At 41.1% G+C, this 16,923-nt stretch overlaps 1 protein-coding gene across 5 annotated transcripts; it reads right to left on the bottom strand.

Annotated features, from left to right (window-relative positions):
* Positions 1 to 793: 793 nt before the first annotated feature.
* Positions 794 to 13,127, bottom strand: Znf334 (zinc finger protein 334). Of its 5 annotated transcripts, none has more exons than XM_071609040.1 (6): positions 12,405 to 13,127; positions 11,784 to 11,939; positions 11,610 to 11,668; positions 5,324 to 5,450; positions 4,889 to 4,981; positions 794 to 3,559 (listed from the first exon to the last, which is right to left on the bottom strand). In XM_071609040.1, the coding sequence occupies exons 3-6, from the start codon at positions 11,622 to 11,624 to the stop codon at positions 1,755 to 1,757; spliced, it is 2,040 nt and encodes a 679-aa protein (XP_071465141.1). In that variant the 5' UTR covers positions 11,625 to 11,668; positions 11,784 to 11,939; positions 12,405 to 13,127; the 3' UTR covers positions 794 to 1,754. The 5 variants fall into 5 exon arrangements, with proteins under 5 accessions (XP_071465141.1, XP_071465142.1, XP_027810079.1 ...); XM_071609041.1 differs by having other exon boundaries at positions 11,784 to 11,886; XM_027954278.2 differs by lacking the exon at positions 12,405 to 13,127 and having other exon boundaries at positions 11,784 to 12,370.
* Between the last annotated feature and the right edge of the window lie 3,796 nt (positions 13,128 to 16,923).

Raw genomic sequence — 16,923 nt, 5'->3', positions numbered from 1 at the left:
GGGATACTGGGGGTTGAACCCGGGGGCCCTTGCCCACTGAGCCACATCCCCAGCCCTATTTTGTGTTTTATTTAGAGACAGGTCTCACTGAGTTGCTTAGTGCCTTGTCATTGCTGAGGCTGGCTTTGAACTTGTGATCCTCCTTCCTCAGCCTCCTGAGATGCTGGGATCACAGGTGTGCACCAACGTGCAAGGATGGCTATTCTTAAAATTTTTTTTTTTACTAAATTGGTTTTGGTTTTTATGTCTTGAAATTTGATTTTGATTGGACTTGTACTTTTTGTTTCTTTCCTGTTCGGGGTTCACTGAATTTCTTGATTTGAGGATTTACATTTTTCACCAGATTTGAAAATTTTTTTCTTAACACATAGCTTTTCCATATATAATATTAAATCAAACGAAAAAGAAAAACAATGCAGTGATGGGTAGAATCATGGTTTTTCACATAACCCGGAGTGAGTGGGCAACAGAAGGCACAGCATGATATATAGACCCCAGTATGCAAAACCAGTCAAGAAACACAGAGCAATCACTGGGTTCACTTAAAATAATACATTTTACAAGATCAAAGAAAAATATTAAGGGATAAATATTGTTCATATTAATATTGTTCATATATAAAATACATGCACATGTGTATACTTATGTCCATTGTGCTGAAGGACATAAAATAAGGACCAAATAAGCAGGTAAATAAATAATGTTTATACTGGGTTCTCTGAAGGGCCCCAAATAAACAGCACCATTTTCTCCCACCTGAATAATCAAAAATTAAAAGCAGCAGCAACAGCAGTTACGGGTCAGGATGAGGCCTTTATTACAGATGAAGACAGATTTGGAGAAGGCAACATGGCATGACCACCAAATAGGCCAATTAGCTGAATGACAGATGAGGCCAATATGCTTACTTAGTCACTGGCAATACCCATGACAGGAAATCATACTTTCAGGAAAGCCCACAATGAAGACAGAAAACCGCTGAGTTGAGCAAGCCTGTTACTCTCCCCAGATTTACCAACTAGGTGGGCTCACTTTGTGCTCCCTGGGCAGAATGCACAGAGGCAGAGAGAGGCCAGGAAAGGGCTTAGGGAAAAACCCACTCAGAAATCAGGACTCAACATGATCTCCATAAAAACGGCCTAATCACACGCACCCATACAATATAATTTAATCATCATTACAGAGGCCCCTTTCTCAGAATTTGATAGATGAATTCTAAGAAAACAACCCTATGATATGTAGTAGTGTGGTTAGTCCTCCTAATTGTCACCTTTGCAGATAAAGGGATGGGGGTCTGTTACCAGAACAGATGGAGACAGAAGACAGAAAACAAACTGTCTAACCTGATGATTTAATATACCATAAATCTCTACATTAGCAGTTAATCAACTGTCATAAGAAAAACTGGCACTGATTTAAAATGAAGTAAGATTAGACCTTCACACCTGCTGACACATTATCAAGTAACACTGAAGAGAACAATAAAGTAACAAACTTAAATAACACTTCATTTTTTTTAAAGGGAGGCACACTTGGCGTAGTGTTTGAATTGCTGACATTTTCAGAGATCACACTGAATGTGATACCACGTGTATTAAACAAACTGTGTCGCTGTGTGAGCTCTCTGATAGTATGGTGAGGGCTGACCTGTGGCAGAAAATTTTCCCATGTTCCTTACACTGAAAAGATTTCACTACCCCATGCATATTCAGTTCTAGCTTTATGTAATTACTTGATTTGTTGCCTTGCTGAACTTACTCCTTATGAGTTTTCTTATGTAAAAGGAAGTTTGATTTGTGGCGAAATGTTTTCTCACATGCATTGCATTCATAGGGTTTCTCCCCTGTGTGTATTTTCTGATGCTCAGTGAGTGTCCACAGCCGACGGTAGGTTTTCCCACATTGGTTACATTCGTATGGTTTTTCTCCTGTGTGAATTCTCTGATGGACTCTGAAGGCTGACTTATGGCAGAAGGATTTCCCACACTCTCTACATCCGTATGGCTTCTCCCCAGTGTGAGTTCGCTGGTGTTCAGTAAAGGAGAACTTCTGGCAGAAGGTTTTCCCACACTCATTGCACTCGTAGGGCCTCTCCCCCGAGTGTGTTCTCTGATGGTGAGTGAGAGCTGACTTCCTGCAGTAGGTCCTCCCACACTCACTGCATGCGTAGGGTCTCTCCCACATGGTCCTCTGGTGTGCAAAGAGGTGTGAGCTTCTGTTGGCTGCATGTCCATGCTCATGACACTCATACAGATTCTCCTTTGTGTCCATTCTCTTATGGTCACTGCAGTTTGGCTTCACCACGGATGTTCTACCGCATTCATTAAACACCTCGTGCTTCTCTCCTGTGTGGGTTCTCTGGTGTATCGTGAGTGTTGACTTATGGCAGAAAAACTTCCCACATTCACTGCATTCGTAAGACTTCTTTCCTCTGTGAACTATCTGATGTGCCAGGAGGGCTGATTTGGTGCATAAGAATCTCCCACACTGACTGCATTCATAGGGCTTCTCTCCTGTGTGACTTCTTCGGTGCACATTGAGGGCTGACTGGCAGAAGAAGGTTTTCCCACACTCACTGCATTCATAGGGCTTCTCTCCTGTGTGAATTCTCTGATGTGCAGTGAGCGCTGACGGGCAGAAGAAGGTTTTCCCACATTCCTTACATTCATTTGGCTTCTCTCCTCTGTGAGTTCTCTGATGTACCATGAGGTAAGATTTCTTGCCAAAGGCATTCCCACATTCCTCACATTCATAAGGTTTCTCCCCTGTGTGTGACCTGAAGTGCTCAGCGAGGGCTGACTTCCGAAAGAAGGTCTTTCCACATTCATTACACTCATAGGATTTCTCCCCTCCATGAATTTTCTGATGCACGATGAGGGCAGATTTGTCAATGAAGGCTTTCCCACATTCGCTGCATTCATAGGGTCTCTCTCCAGTATGAATTCTTTGGTGTCGAGTGAGGCTGGTCTTCACGCGGAAGGTTTTCCTACAATCATTACAAACATAGGGTCTCTCCCCTGTATGAATTCTCTGATGCACAATGAGGGTGGACCTCTTAGAAAAGGTTTTCCTGCATTCATCACATTCATTTGGCTTCTTTTCAGCACATCCTGTCTTCTCTGCAGAGAGGAGTGCCCTCCTGAAGAAGGGCTCCCCACACTTATTGTGGTCAAAAGGTTGTTTCCAAGTCTGAATGCTCTGCTGCAGAAGATCTTCCTCCTGACTGCTGGCTTCCACTGCTTGATTATAGTTGCATTTTTTCATTCCAGAATGACTTTCTACATGCTTAGCATGGAGCAGGGCCTTCCCACATCCACTATGTTCATCAGGAACCTTTATATTTTCTTTGCTTTTCTTTGCAACAATTATTTCTGAATTAGTTTTGAAACTGTTGCCACCTGGATCACATTTGTAAGGTATTTTTCTTGAGGGAACAAGATTCATGCCCAGAGTAAACATTGTTCCAAATGCATTCACTCTTTTTGTAATGAGTGTTGTGCTGTTTTGACTCAAATATTTGTCTTGAATTTCCTTGTCCTTCTCTAAGGCATCATCATCTTCTAAAAAGAAGCACAATTAACAATAATTTGTGAGTCTTTACACATTTTCTATGCAAAAGGAATCTCCACAAATGCCTTGTAGTAGGGGATCAGACTGCAGGCCAAGCCTCACAGAAGTAAAGAATTTAAAGTGCAAATATCTCCTACTTGGTTGATTTTGGAAAAGAAAACAGCAAACTCATCCATGCCAGTCTATTTAACAGTGTCAAAGGAAGAGGAAACTAGCAAAGAACCTTTGACACTTTATACTCTAAACACAGGGAGGAAAAATAAAAGTCACAGGGAACAGTTCACCAAGCATACCACAAGTGTAGCCGACTGGGTAGGGAAATAGACAAGAGTCCAGTGAAGACTTCAGGGAAAGACAGTGATGCAGTGAGACTAGGCACAGCAGTTCTCAGGAAGACGATCAGTGTTATCGAAAAGTACGAGAAGGAAGAGGTGAATGTGGAATTTTTACAGTGATACGGGAATTGTACAAATAAAAAGAAGAACGGGGTGGGAAACTGGGAGTGGAGCATGGCCCAGACTAGAGGGAGGCAGGGCCCCTCAGACACCTGTACAAGCCTGAGGGAGGGGGGGACTTAACAGCTGGAGTGCTAGGAGCTTTGTTTGCCTAATTCTAAACTGTTATTTCTCAGTTAAATCACACACAGAAGAAGGAACTAGAAAAACCATGCAAATCAAGCAAGATTTACTAAGACAGATTGATGAATGTCTAGGTGTAAAATATGTCCATGACAAGACTGGATAGGTCAAGGTAGGCAGGAGAATACTACAGAAATAAAAGAAGCCGAGGCGTGGTGAAAGAGGAACTTGGATTCTGGGGCTAGGTAACTTAAGAGCAATAATCTTTATACATTTCAATTAAAGGAATATATTTATTAGGGGACAAACAATATTTTCAGTAACTACAGTTAATTTTCCTCAATTACTTCCAAAGGTCTGGGTCCTATAAAGAGATTCTTAAAAAAAAAAAAAAATTATAAAGATGCCAACTGTGAAGCTGGGTGTGGTGGCACATGCCTGTAATCTCAGTAGCTCAGGAGGCTCAGTAAGAGGATCGAGAGTTCAAAGCCAGCCTCAGCAACTTACCAAGGCCCTAAGCAACTCCAGGAGATCCTGTCTCTAAATAAAATACAAAAAAAGGGATGGGGATGTGGTTCAGTGGTTGAGTGCCCCTGCGTTCATTCTCCAGTAACCCTCCCCAGCCGCAAAAAAAAAAAAAACAAAAAAACCCCACAACAACAAGATGCCAACTGTGGTTGCTGGGCATCTGGGAACTCTCATTTCCTTTGGTTTCCACCTGCTCAGTTATCATTTATTTACCTGTGTAGCTCTCCCTTGAAATTTCCTCCACTATCCATGGTTCTTCTCCTTGCTCCAATTTGAAGATCACATCTGGTTTGCTAACACGAAACCCTGTTAATGGTAAATGACACAGAATTTTGACCAAGCTCTTTGGACTTCAGGATCTCTGAAACATGAAGAAAATAGTTTCAGAAGCCATGCAATGAAGGTGCCCAGCAAAAGCTCAGTGAAGCCAGAATGTTTTTGTGAAGGGCAGGAAAGGACAGGGAGCATGTGTGTGCACTCTCTCTCTCTCACAAACACACAATATACCTACTTCTATTGCCTAAAATGGCTTTAACATTTTTCTTCTCTAATACTGAAGGCTATGTAATTAAATTCTAGAATTTCAACATGTTCTTGTGACAGAAGAAAAGCATGCTCTTAGGAGGTGCACAAGGAAACGTTGCTCACCCACTGAGATGAGGTTGCTATAGTTCTCCAACATCACATCCCTGTACAAAAGCCGCTGGTCAGGGTCCAGTTGTTGCCACTCTTCATGGGTGAAGTTCACAGTCAGGTCCTTGAATGAAACTGGTCTCTGAAAGAATTTGTTTAATCTGAGATGATTAGAACTGAGTGACACCAAATCTATGGAACATCACAAATAAGGAGACCACTGCCAAGGTTTATGGTAAGCTATAGAGAGATGTGCTCTGTGGGAGGGTAAAGCATCGGAAATATCCTGTCACTATGCTCATTTTTTAAATAAAAAATTTAAGTGTACTGAGTTTACACCATGCCCTGGAGTGCTTGTTTTCCTGGATTACTAACTCACATGAAATACTGACCCTGCTCTTTAGGAGCACACCTTCTCACTGGGTGATATGAATATAAATACACACCTTCAGCAAAGATAAAGGGCAGTCACAAAAGGAGAAAGTTCTAATTTATGTTAAAGGAGTCTTCCTTTAGAGGGGTCAATGTTTGTCCTGAAATAAAAACTGTTTTGTAGGAATATGAGCTGGACTGAGGGACCTTTTTCTAAATTAGTAGTCTTGAATTTTGGGATCATAAAACTCATCAGTAAAACTTGCTTGCATATAACCAATATATACGTTTACTTAGAAACTATAACGTAATTCTGAGTTACTTTAAGCTATATATTAATATCAAATAAAGCCTGATAATTTTATTCTTTTAGTCAAGATAATATATGAATAGAAAGAAGCCCAGGGGCCCAGGGCTGCCCCTTATTCTCTCCACTTTGGAGACCACTATTGTGAATGATGGAAATCCATAAAGATATTTGCAAGAAAGGACTGGAGTTTCACAATCAAATTTGTATTTCACAAGTAATGCTCTAAACTGGGAGCATGGTGCATGCCTATAATCCCAGCTACTTGGGAGGCTAAGGCGGGAGGATGTAAATTCAAGGCCAGCATTGGCAACTCAGTGAGACTCTGTCTCAAGACAACAAGTAAAAAGTGCTGGGGGCAGAACTCAGAGGTAGAGAAGCTCTGGGTTCCATCACCCCCACTATTTTCCCACTCCACAAAAGCAATGCTCTAAAGTACAAGGGTTGGCAAAGTACAAGCTCCAGGTTGTAGGCCAAATACAGCTATTGAGAGCCAAATCTGGCCATGCCCAGTCGTTCACATGTCTGCACTGCTTCCATGCTATAGCTGCTGTGCCAAACAGGCTGACAGAGACTATGTGGCCAGCAAGGTCAATGATAATCATCTTGTGGTCCTTTAAAGAAAACATCTGCTGACCCATTATCTGAAAAAGAGAGTGGCCTAAAGGTCAGATTGGGGGGAAGAAAACTAAGATGTCCTCAAGTAGGAAGAAAACTAAGATGTCCACAGGTAGTTCCAGTGCAGAAGAAGGGCATCAATCCAACATGATGAAGGGCAGAGGAGTTGGTCATTGGTTGGTTGTGCAGTAGGAGGTGCAACACCCAGACCATTTGCATGATCAGCTGGGTAGATGCAAGCGCTGTATGCGGAGATTAGGGAATCAGGAAAAAGAAAAAAACTGAGCTTGAAGTGCCTGTGGACTTCAGAAGTAGAGACGTCAGTTGGCAGGTGGAAATTTGGTGACTGGAAGGAAAATCTGAAGGCATAAACAATGAGGAAGTCTCTATGATTTCGAGGCTATATTGTTAAGTGAAAAAAGCAAAGCACAAAAGAATATGTACAACACACTATATTTTATGTAAAAGAAAATAACACGCAACCATCATGTGTGTATAAAAGAAATACAGTGAGAATAAACCAGAAACCCACAAACTTGGTTACAGGGGAAGAGTGGGAACAGGTGGAAAGTATGGGGGCGAGGGAAAGGGCAGAGCGAGGGGAGTGGCACTTCTCTACATATCCTTCTGTACAGTTCCAGTTTGTAAGGATGGTAATATTACCTATCCCAAAACAAGTAACTACGATCACACGGGATAGGGAAGGGAACTCCAAACAGAACACAAAGAGTGACATCTGAACACCCAAATTAACAATAAGTCACACCCACAGTGAAAGGGATGAGGAAGGAAAGAACTATCCACAGTAACTTTAGAAAAGAGCATTTGACTACATTCAGTAAGACTAAGTAAAATCAACTGTATACAATTATATTTAGTTAGGAAATTTGTTTCTCACATGGGGTGTGGATTGGCAATTCTTAAAATTACCTCCTGGGTATAGCTGGATGAGAAAATAAGTAAACAGAATGCAGACTACAGGAGCCAGATTCATTCCTCTGAGACAAAGGAATTATAAATAAGGAAAGGGGAAGGCTAGAATGAACCCTACAGGGTACTGGCCAATAAAGTGTCAAGGTCATAAGACAAAGAAGGACTGTGGCAGATTGATTGCAAGAGGCTACAGAGACATAAGAGCTAAATGCACGGTGGGATCCTAGGCTGGATCCCTGAAATGAAACGGTATCAGTGGGACAACTGGCAAAACCTGAGACGATAGATAACACTACTGTATTAGTGTTCATTTTCTGTTTTGATCATGGTACTATGATTTCAAAAGACCAGGGGAAGTAGGTTAAGGGTATGCAAGTACCTTGCCTGTGATTTTTTCTAATTCTTTTTTAAGTCTAAAATTATTGCAAAATAAAGCAGTAAAAAAACAGAGTGCATCTCCAGCTCTGTATACCCTCATGCAGAGGGTATGCAGACATATCCTGTACTCTAGGTACGTATCCTGCACATTCACCCATTCATTCCATGGCTGTCCTGGCTCACCTCAGTCTCTCCTTCCTCAGCCTGCTATGTATCTTCACACTGGCCCACTTTATTAGATAATTTAATGACATCCTTCCTTCCATAAATAACTGTCTCCTATACATAAGCTAGAAACAGTCACAATACCCATATTATTTCCTCTAAGAATTACTTCTCTAAAGTAGCTATAAGCCTCCTGACAATAAACAGTGTCTTACAATTGCAGGCACAACAGACATGTAAGGTCCCAATAACTACAAAAGGCCTGTGAGAGTAAAGAGCCATCACTAGAGTCCTGTATTCATGAAAGCAGACATGGTGGCCTGTAACACAGGTCCACAGTAAGAACAGTAACACACTCACCTTATAATAAACTCGATTCTCCTGGTGACTCAGGTCAACTCTGTAAGCAACTCTAATGGACTGATAATTCATTCGGAGCAGAGGAGAGTTCACAGGTGACCCCCAACAAAGAAATGTAGAGCACTACTCTCAGTAGGCACAGAGAGGAATGCAATATGGGCCCGCACCGCCAAAAACAATGGCCTTACTTGTGTGGAGACCCACAGGTAATGTGCAGACCCTACACTGATGCAGAAATGCAGACAGCTATAATGCTGAACACAGCCCAGGGGGCAGAAGACAAGAGGCAGGAATGGGTTCTATGAAGAAATGGCTCCTGGCTGTGGTCACAAACAAGGGAAGGTGAAAAGATAAAGAGCCAGAGAACAATCAGCACATTAGGCACATGCAGGAGCATAAAATTTGGGACATGCTGAGGAAACTAAATGCACTCACTCAGCACTGTAGCAGTGCTCAGCATGGTTGACACCTGGCACACGGGGCATTTTACACCTCTGTTCAGGAAGTTTGGACTGTCAATGTTCTGTGGCACGCTGCTGAATTTGGAGGGAGAGGGAACAAGGGATGGTAGACTTCCTACAACACAGGACAGTTTCATACAGGAAAGAAATGTCCCAAGTCTTCTGTAATTTTCTAGTGTCCTAAATATTCCTATAGATGATGAATCTATTCATAATGATCTGAGCCTAGACCCTTATTCCATTTTACATTTGAACACATATGTATTTATATTTATTTTTTTCTCATGTAGACTAAATTTTCTTGAAATGAAATACTGAATATATCAGGGAACACGGTTATTTGATTTGGATTGGAACTTTAGTAATTTTCATTCTTTGAAAAATATCTCTAATGGAAATGCTGCCAATGATATTTGAACTACACCTACAAGTTGTAAATTTGTAATTATCATATCCAGTCTCTCAACCTCTAGGTTTAAACATCAGGCTATTACTCTGACTTTTCATGTATCTGTACAAATCCATATTAAAACATGTTTTAAGTTACTTGGCTTTTATTTCTCCTATACAGTTATGCTGATTATATAAAATTATATAAGATTATCTGTGATTTCCAAACCAAGACAAAGGGAAGAAGTGTTTTAGCTGGGATCTCCAGAAAACAGAACCTAAGGCAAAGACTAAAGTACTAAAGGGAGAGAGGAAAGGGCAGGCAAGAGCAATGAGATGTGAGAGGCCTATCACACTGTGCACTTCACATGGGTTCCAAAGAGGCAGCAGGTACCTCAGCAGGAGCATGTAGTGACCCACGGAACTTCAGAAGGACCACAAAGTGAAATTGACCTTGGAATGTCCATGGATGAGAAAAAGATGTGTCAGTTTATCTGCCCGCCTCCTCATTTCCCAAGGGAAGTCACCTTGCCTACACGTTTGGGTTGCACCATCTAGTTCCATTATCGCTCCTTTATGAGGCCAGAAACCATACCTCATGGTATGTTGTTCCACCCTTGTGTAAAAGAGAAGGCAGATGGCGTGGGTAGACATCATCAAATAAGAGAGAAGTAGGAGATGGTGGAACATGCATAGTTTTTGTCTTCTTCAAAATATTTTGGTCAAAGGATATTTGGTCTGATGCCGTTCTTCTGAACTAGCTTGTGAGCTCCATGAGAACAGAGATAATATCTCTTTTGTCCACACTATACACGAAGTACCTAGCACAATGTTTGGCATATAAAAGTTGATCAAAACACAGTTGTTGAATGAAAGGTCTAGAGTGGCAGGAATTAAAAAGAATAGCCTTATAAGTCCCACTAACTAAGAATACTAAACTTTTATCCTGTAAGTAATATGGTCATACTTAAGTCGTTTCCATATGAAAAGACATGATCAGACTGGCATTTTAGAGGTTCATTAAGCACTTATAAGTTTTCAGGTGGGAACAGTATGTAGGCAGAAAGCTATTATGACAATCAAGTGACAGAAACTGGGCAGAAGAAGTAAGTATGGAACAAATTCAAGAAATATCTATTAGACATTAGAAAGGCTTGGTAACTAGACATGGTATGAGGTAAGGAACAGGAAAAATTCAGATGTATCCGATTTTCTGGCTTGCATAACTGGTGGGATGGTAATGGCAATGATAGGGAATAAAGAAGAGGAGAAAACTGACTGCAAATATTATTTCTATTTTGGACAGGAGGACTCCAAGAACTTTCTGAATATCTTTATGGAGATGTTCAGCAAGGACCTCAAGCTGAGGTTATTAGAGGTAGAAAAAGATTTCAAAGTACAAAGAATTATAAGTTAAACCATAAATGCATGAAAAACATCAGAAAGAATAATAGGATAGCAATGGGACAATGATTTTGAGGTACAAAAGGGAAGAAGACTATATAACAGAGACAATGATTAGAGAGTTAGAAAGAGAATCAGTGATTTCACAGAAATTATTGGAGGTGCATTTTGGGGCAGGGTGGTCAGACTGTCAAATGCAATAATCAATCTGAGAAAATATGAACTGGAAACAACCCACTGCATTTGAAAATATTTAGGTTGCTGCTAACTTTACTAGAAGAGATCTATGGGAGAGGCAGGAGGAGACAAAGACCACACAAAGTGAGTTAAATCAAGAAGAGCAAGTGAAGTTTTACCTACAGAATATAACATTGAATTGCTACTTGTAAAACTTGTCTTAAAAGTATATCTGAGAGAAACAGTTATAGATTATTATCTGCAGAATGTGCAATCGATTTATTCTCGGTTTCATCAATGGACCATGGACAATCATCAGATTGCCATCTACTTGGATGACGATGAATTAGTTCTCTATGATTAATGTACTTTGCCTGGCTATCAAAGTCACAGGAAACCCACTGCTTCCCCCTCCACACACACAACTGCTTTTCGTAATGCTGTCTTTGCATTACTTATTCAAAGACTATTTAAGAAAACGTCTATGTATATAAATGAAAGAAAACCCATGCTAATAGCCAATGTAAGGCGAAATCTCCTTGTCTGGGCCTTTTTGGAACAATTTGAATACACTATAGGATTTCTGTTTATTTAGGCTGACTTTTCCAGAATTGATTTGATACTCTTACTCTCTGATGGCAAATTTTATATACTGCTTCGATTTCACCTGAACACAAACTGTAAACCTCTTAAAATCCACTGTAAAATCTGGGATGAAAATCCCTAAACAACTTACCTGCGATTTGTTCATTTTCAGGTGCTCTTGAGAAAGGGCCAAGAATGGTGAAAGCAGAGCTGGGTAAGGAAGAATGGGGAAGGGAAGCATGAGAGGTCAGCTTAGACAGCAGCCCTTACAGTTACCTACAAAGACAGGCACACTTCCACATAAGGAAATGGTCTTTTGACCAACCTGGTACAGAAGCAACAGGTTGGGGAATGTCCACTTATAGTTGTGAATTGATGACATAGAGCTTCTCTCCTTTTCTTTCTTTTTTTCCCCTCATGGAGTTTCTCTGAGTGAATGTAAACAAATGTTTTCTACTGAATTACTGCCAATTTATGCCTCCTATGAAAAATTTAAAAATAACATGTGAGTCAAGTAATAGGAGATTGGATCAACAAAAGTTATTATATACAAAATTTGGAACAGTAGTTCAGCATTAAAATTGATTCTAGGATTAAAATATTTATTGTCATGGGAAAATATTGATGTCACTTACCCATTTCCCTACTAATTATATTTAGTCAATGAGATCAGAGGATCCAGATAGAAGGAATCCAAGCGCTTTAAGATGTTTATCTTTTTTAAAGGTTGGTTTCCCTTAATCACAAGTTCACAAAAGAACTTTTTGCTAAGAAACTCGTTTTAACCTAAACGTGGTGGAGGACAGACCCCTGGTCTGGGAATTGAGAAACCAGGATTCAATTCTTGGCTCTGTCACTAGCAAATCGCACAGATGAATAGAATATTTACTTTCCAAATTCCAATCTTAAAATACGGAAAATTTAAAAGGTTGTTAAAAACTTTTACCTCCACGGTGTGACTCTACACAGGGGAAATTCAATAAATTCCAGGAGTGGTGACTGTCATGGTTTGAGCGGCTCTTAATAAACCAGAAGTGGAGATCATAGGGAATGGCATGTACGCGGTTCGGAAGTGATGGAGAAACCATTTCCTCAGCTATGGCCAGCTCCCCGCCCCTCCAGCCAAAACCTGGCAGATCCTCCAAAAAAGGGTCCTCCTGTCAAATCTGGGCCCTGCCCATTCCCTCCACGGCAGCTCGCATCCTTCTTCTCCAAGTTGAACTGGAGCTTTGTCGGGCCACAGTCACCCCCGGGTGCAGGTCCAGGGGCATCTGTGGAACTCTGGGCTCAGACTTTAGCACTTGATGCAAAAACCTCTCTTCTTCACCCAGCACCGTCTTCAGGAAACGAGGGGCTGCAGCGCGCCCGCCGCGAGGCCTGCGGGACAAGCGCCCAGCGCTGCCCTCCCTGCCCGGCTCCCGACCATCGGAACCCCGCGGCGGGTCTCCACGAGAGGGGCGCGCCTGCACCTCGCACACCCGAGGCCTGCTGCGCCCGGCCCCACCTTCCCCTCCGACCCCCGCGTGCTCTGGGCGCGCCGCCAGCCCTTCCTCTAACTTGCGGGCACACCCGCGTTGCTGTCACTCCGCCCCAGGCCAAGTTGACGCCAGGACGCGGGAAGGCTGAGGCTCTAGGACCCTCCCACGGAAGAGCCGGAGAACCGGAAGGGCGTCCAGGTAGAGGCCGGAAGCGGCGCGTGCGCAGCCGAATCCGCAGGGCTTCCCTTCCCAGGGTTCTCCGCGCGGCGCTCTCCGCCCTTCCGGGACCACATTACCCACAAGGCGCCGCGGCCGCCGCCCCGAGATCGAGAGGTCCCTCGAGGAGCGGGCGTGCTTGTCCCCCACTCTCGGTTGACAGCTGTGAACCACGAATTTAAAGAGAAGAGCTTCGTGTCAGTCTCCCCGATGGCTGTGGATGAGAAAGGGAAATTACAGACTGGAAGAAACTCCAACAGTGTGTAAAGAAAACAGGAAGGACCTGCAGGGTTTACTCCAGGGAATAAAAAGTAATGGCCGGCTTCCCAGAAAACACAAGAACCGGCTGCAAATGGAAGATAAATCAGAGTATCTACAAATATCGCTGAAGAAAACAATCTAATAGCCGTGATCCCGATTCCCAGATGCCTGAGTTTAACATTAGATGCCCTTCTGACAGTTTTACAGGAGGGGAAATCACAATTTATGGTTTATTTTAATAAAAATATCATGTCAATATATTTTAACAGTATCAGTTACCTCACGTGTAACACGAATATATATGGAAAATGTTCCGCCAGGAGGACAACGATGAATGTGTTGTATACATGTTGAATAAATAAAGCTGTATGTTACTTTACTCATTGGAAGGCATGAAAGCTATATATTACTGTCAAGCTCCAGAAAAGAAATATAAGTAATTGTGGTTGCTAGTCTCCAAAAGTGGCCCTCAATGGACCAAACTTCCAAGTATTCAAGACTTGCATATTTTCCTTCTTGTGTTGAATTCGACTGATGTTGTGACTCCCTTTGACAAGGGAATGCATTGGAAAGGACGCTACCAGTTTTAGAAAATTAGACCTAAGAAGCTCTGGCAGCTTCAGCTTTGCCCTTTGGAGAGTTCTTCCACATTGCATAAGAAATCCAGCTTCCCTGTTAGAGACCAAGAGGATAGACCAAGAGTAGAAAGAAAGGTTCAGAGACCACCTAGAGAAAGAGAGACCTATCTGTCCCTGCAACCAGCTATGCCTCGCCTTTGGCTACCACACAAAGAAATCAGACAAAATAAGTGGAGCCATTTTGAACATAGAGGACAGGGAAGTCCCTAGATGACCTTGGCTCCTGATGAAATCACATGGAAAACTACCCAGTTGATCCAAGTAAATATACAGAGTGCAAGAAATAATGCATTTTTCTGTTTTAGGCACATAAACTGTGTGGGGGGGAGTATTTTGTTATCCATCAACAAATGATTATTTATGAAAACTTATATGAAAATATGCCATTCTAAATCAACAAGAGAGACTTTTTGTTAAATGGATTATTGAAAAATCATGTGACACAATTCCCCAAACATTTGGAGTAAAAAATTAAACTCTCACTTTGCAAATTATAGTAAAGGTTGTTTGCATAGCTATACAAGCTGAAATTTAAAAAACAGAATATCAGATTAAGTAAATTTTTTTTTTGCATCCTCAGGTATAGAAGATAGGATGCCTTAAGCAAAAATGTAGATGAAATGGTTGGTAAATTTGACTGTTAAAAAACTGAAAAAAAACCAAAAACCCTTATTTCAGGAAGAAAAGATTCAAAAGCCAACTTAATGGAGAAAATATAAGTAAGAATTACAAAAGGCTCAATTTATTAACAGCTCCTTTAGAAATTAGTAAGGATTAGATATCTGAATTATTTTTAAAGAGATGGAGTAGAACATGAAAGACACAATTAATACGGAATAATTGTACTTGAGCCAGAGTTACTTATATGAAGCAACAGCCAGTAATACTACAGGCAATAAATGCAAAAAATGATCTTTTAAATTCCATATGAATTTTTTTGGCAGACTTGCTTGGCAAGGATTAAAAAGAATAATAAAGTGTTGTCATGAATTTGGAAAAAGTTTGCTCCCAGAGAGGCTGAGTGGGAGTATAATTCCTGTTACATTTCTAGGAGACATTCTGTACCCAAGTTGGATATTATATGCCCTTTTTATTCCAGCAACTCATCTTCTATGAATATCTCAAAGAAATAGTTGAATCAGTATGAAAATATGTATATCAAAAAAGTTCCTCATAATGATTTTAATCCTAACAGTAATAAAAAGGTGGAGAGAATCAATCTGCATGTCCACAGTAATGTATAGTTTAAGATAGAAGGCCTGATAGCTGTTTTAGATTTATTTGATGTACCATGTGAATTATGGGTATAATATTCACATTTTCAGTTATAGCTGTTTGTCTTAATATGATTTATTGATAACCTCATTTGTTATGCACTGCTTTGAGATGTCACCTAAGTTCTTGAAAATGTTTTGTCCACACAGGATCCTGTAAGGAGCCAGCACTTAATTATTTTAAACTAAACCAATTTCATATATACTAACATTATTCTGCTTTCCCTAAAATTTTCTGGATGTATCTTAAATATTCTATTAAGAAAAACAGAAGGCAAAGGAAGAGAAAACACTTTATGTACTAAAATGTACATTATTCTTATTGGAATTTCACTTAAAAAATAAAATTTCTTATTCATCAAGGAACATAAAATAAATGTCTACTTATTCAAGTTCTCGATATTTCAAATGTTCTGCTGCTGTTGTAATTGGGGATTTCCTTTTAACTTGTTTTCATTGCCATATAAAAACAATTGATGCTGGGTACAGAGGCCTCAGTCCCACATACTCAGAATGCTGAGGCAGAAAGATCACAAGTTCAAGGCTAGCTTGGATGACTTAGTAAGACCCTGTGTCAAAATAAAATAAAGAATAAAAAGGTATGGGGATGCAGTTCAGTGGTAGGGCATTCCTGGCATCAACCAAATTAAAAAACAAAACAAAAACACAACCAAACCCAACAACCCAAATCAAAACAAACAAACAAGCAAACCAAAAACCAACTGAGGTTATAAAGCTAAGATTTCCTGTATGTATATTAAACATATACCTTTAGGATCCTACTATTGTTAAAGTATTAAAAATTGGACCAGTTATAGGGCACAGTCATTTCTGGGAAGGGAGATAACAGGCGATGGGATTTCTCTTTTTGATGTGTAATTTCTGACTGACTTACCATTTTTCTTGCATTAGCTGGTTTCGTTAATGATTTATTACTGTATAATAAACTGCCCCCAAACTCAGTGGCTTAACACACTGATATTTTTTATTTCAGAGTTTCTGGGGGTGAGGCATTTTGACATGGCTTAGGTGGGTTCTGTGTTTTGGGATCTCTGACTGAACTCAAGGGGTCAGCTGTGCCTGTTGTGACATCAAGGCCAGCTCCAGAAAGGTCAGCTTCCCGGGTTGCTCACATGGTCATTGGCAGGACTTGGTTCCTTGCCTCCTGAGCCATTCTAGAGAGCAGCTCCCAGCATGGCGGCTTGAAACAGGGGGAGTCACAGCCATGTGAAACTCAAGTCTCAAAGTGACAAGTGACATCAGCCTAAGTGCATAATAGTAATAAGGTTTGCGTCTCTGTGACAGAGGTCTTAGCTCATAGGTTTTAATCTCTTAGTGCAGTGCAAGGTGGCAGTTCCTCAACAGCTGCTGCATATGGCCCTCTAGAGACCCACTAGTCCTGCCATATAAGGCGTCAGCTAAAGAGCCATCCTAAGGGACATGGTCGGCTTATTAAAGGCTCTGCTAAGGCAGGTTTTGGAATCACACCCTGAGAGCTTAGGGTGCTGTCCCCCAGGATGTGGCGTGTCATTGAACCAATGGCTGACATATGATGTCCTATCCCCAGCAGCTGGGAAAGCAGGAGTGGCAACAGGACT

The sequence above is a fragment of the Marmota flaviventris genome, chromosome 2, assembly GCF_047511675.1.
Source record: "Marmota flaviventris isolate mMarFla1 chromosome 2, mMarFla1.hap1, whole genome shotgun sequence".
In the NCBI taxonomy this organism is placed as follows: Eukaryota; Metazoa; Chordata; class Mammalia; order Rodentia; family Sciuridae; genus Marmota; species Marmota flaviventris.
This window is presented reverse-complemented; position numbering and strand designations above follow the sequence as displayed.

What these genes read in the sequence shown, in the direction of transcription:
- Znf334 (XM_071609038.1), bottom strand. Translation starts at nt 8,513, where the DNA reads ATGAATTATCAGTCCATTAGAGTTGCTTACAGAGTTGACCTGAGTCAC. An exon ending in AGAATCGAGTTTATTATAAG is followed by an intron (nt 5,451 to 8,441) that starts GTGAGTGTGTTA and finishes AAATTCTTTCAG; the next exon opens with AGACCAGTTTCATTCAAGGA. An exon ending in TAGCAACCTCATCTCAGTGG is followed by an intron (nt 4,982 to 5,323) that starts GTGAGCAACGTT and finishes TACCATTAACAG; the next exon opens with GGTTTCGTGTTAGCAAACCA.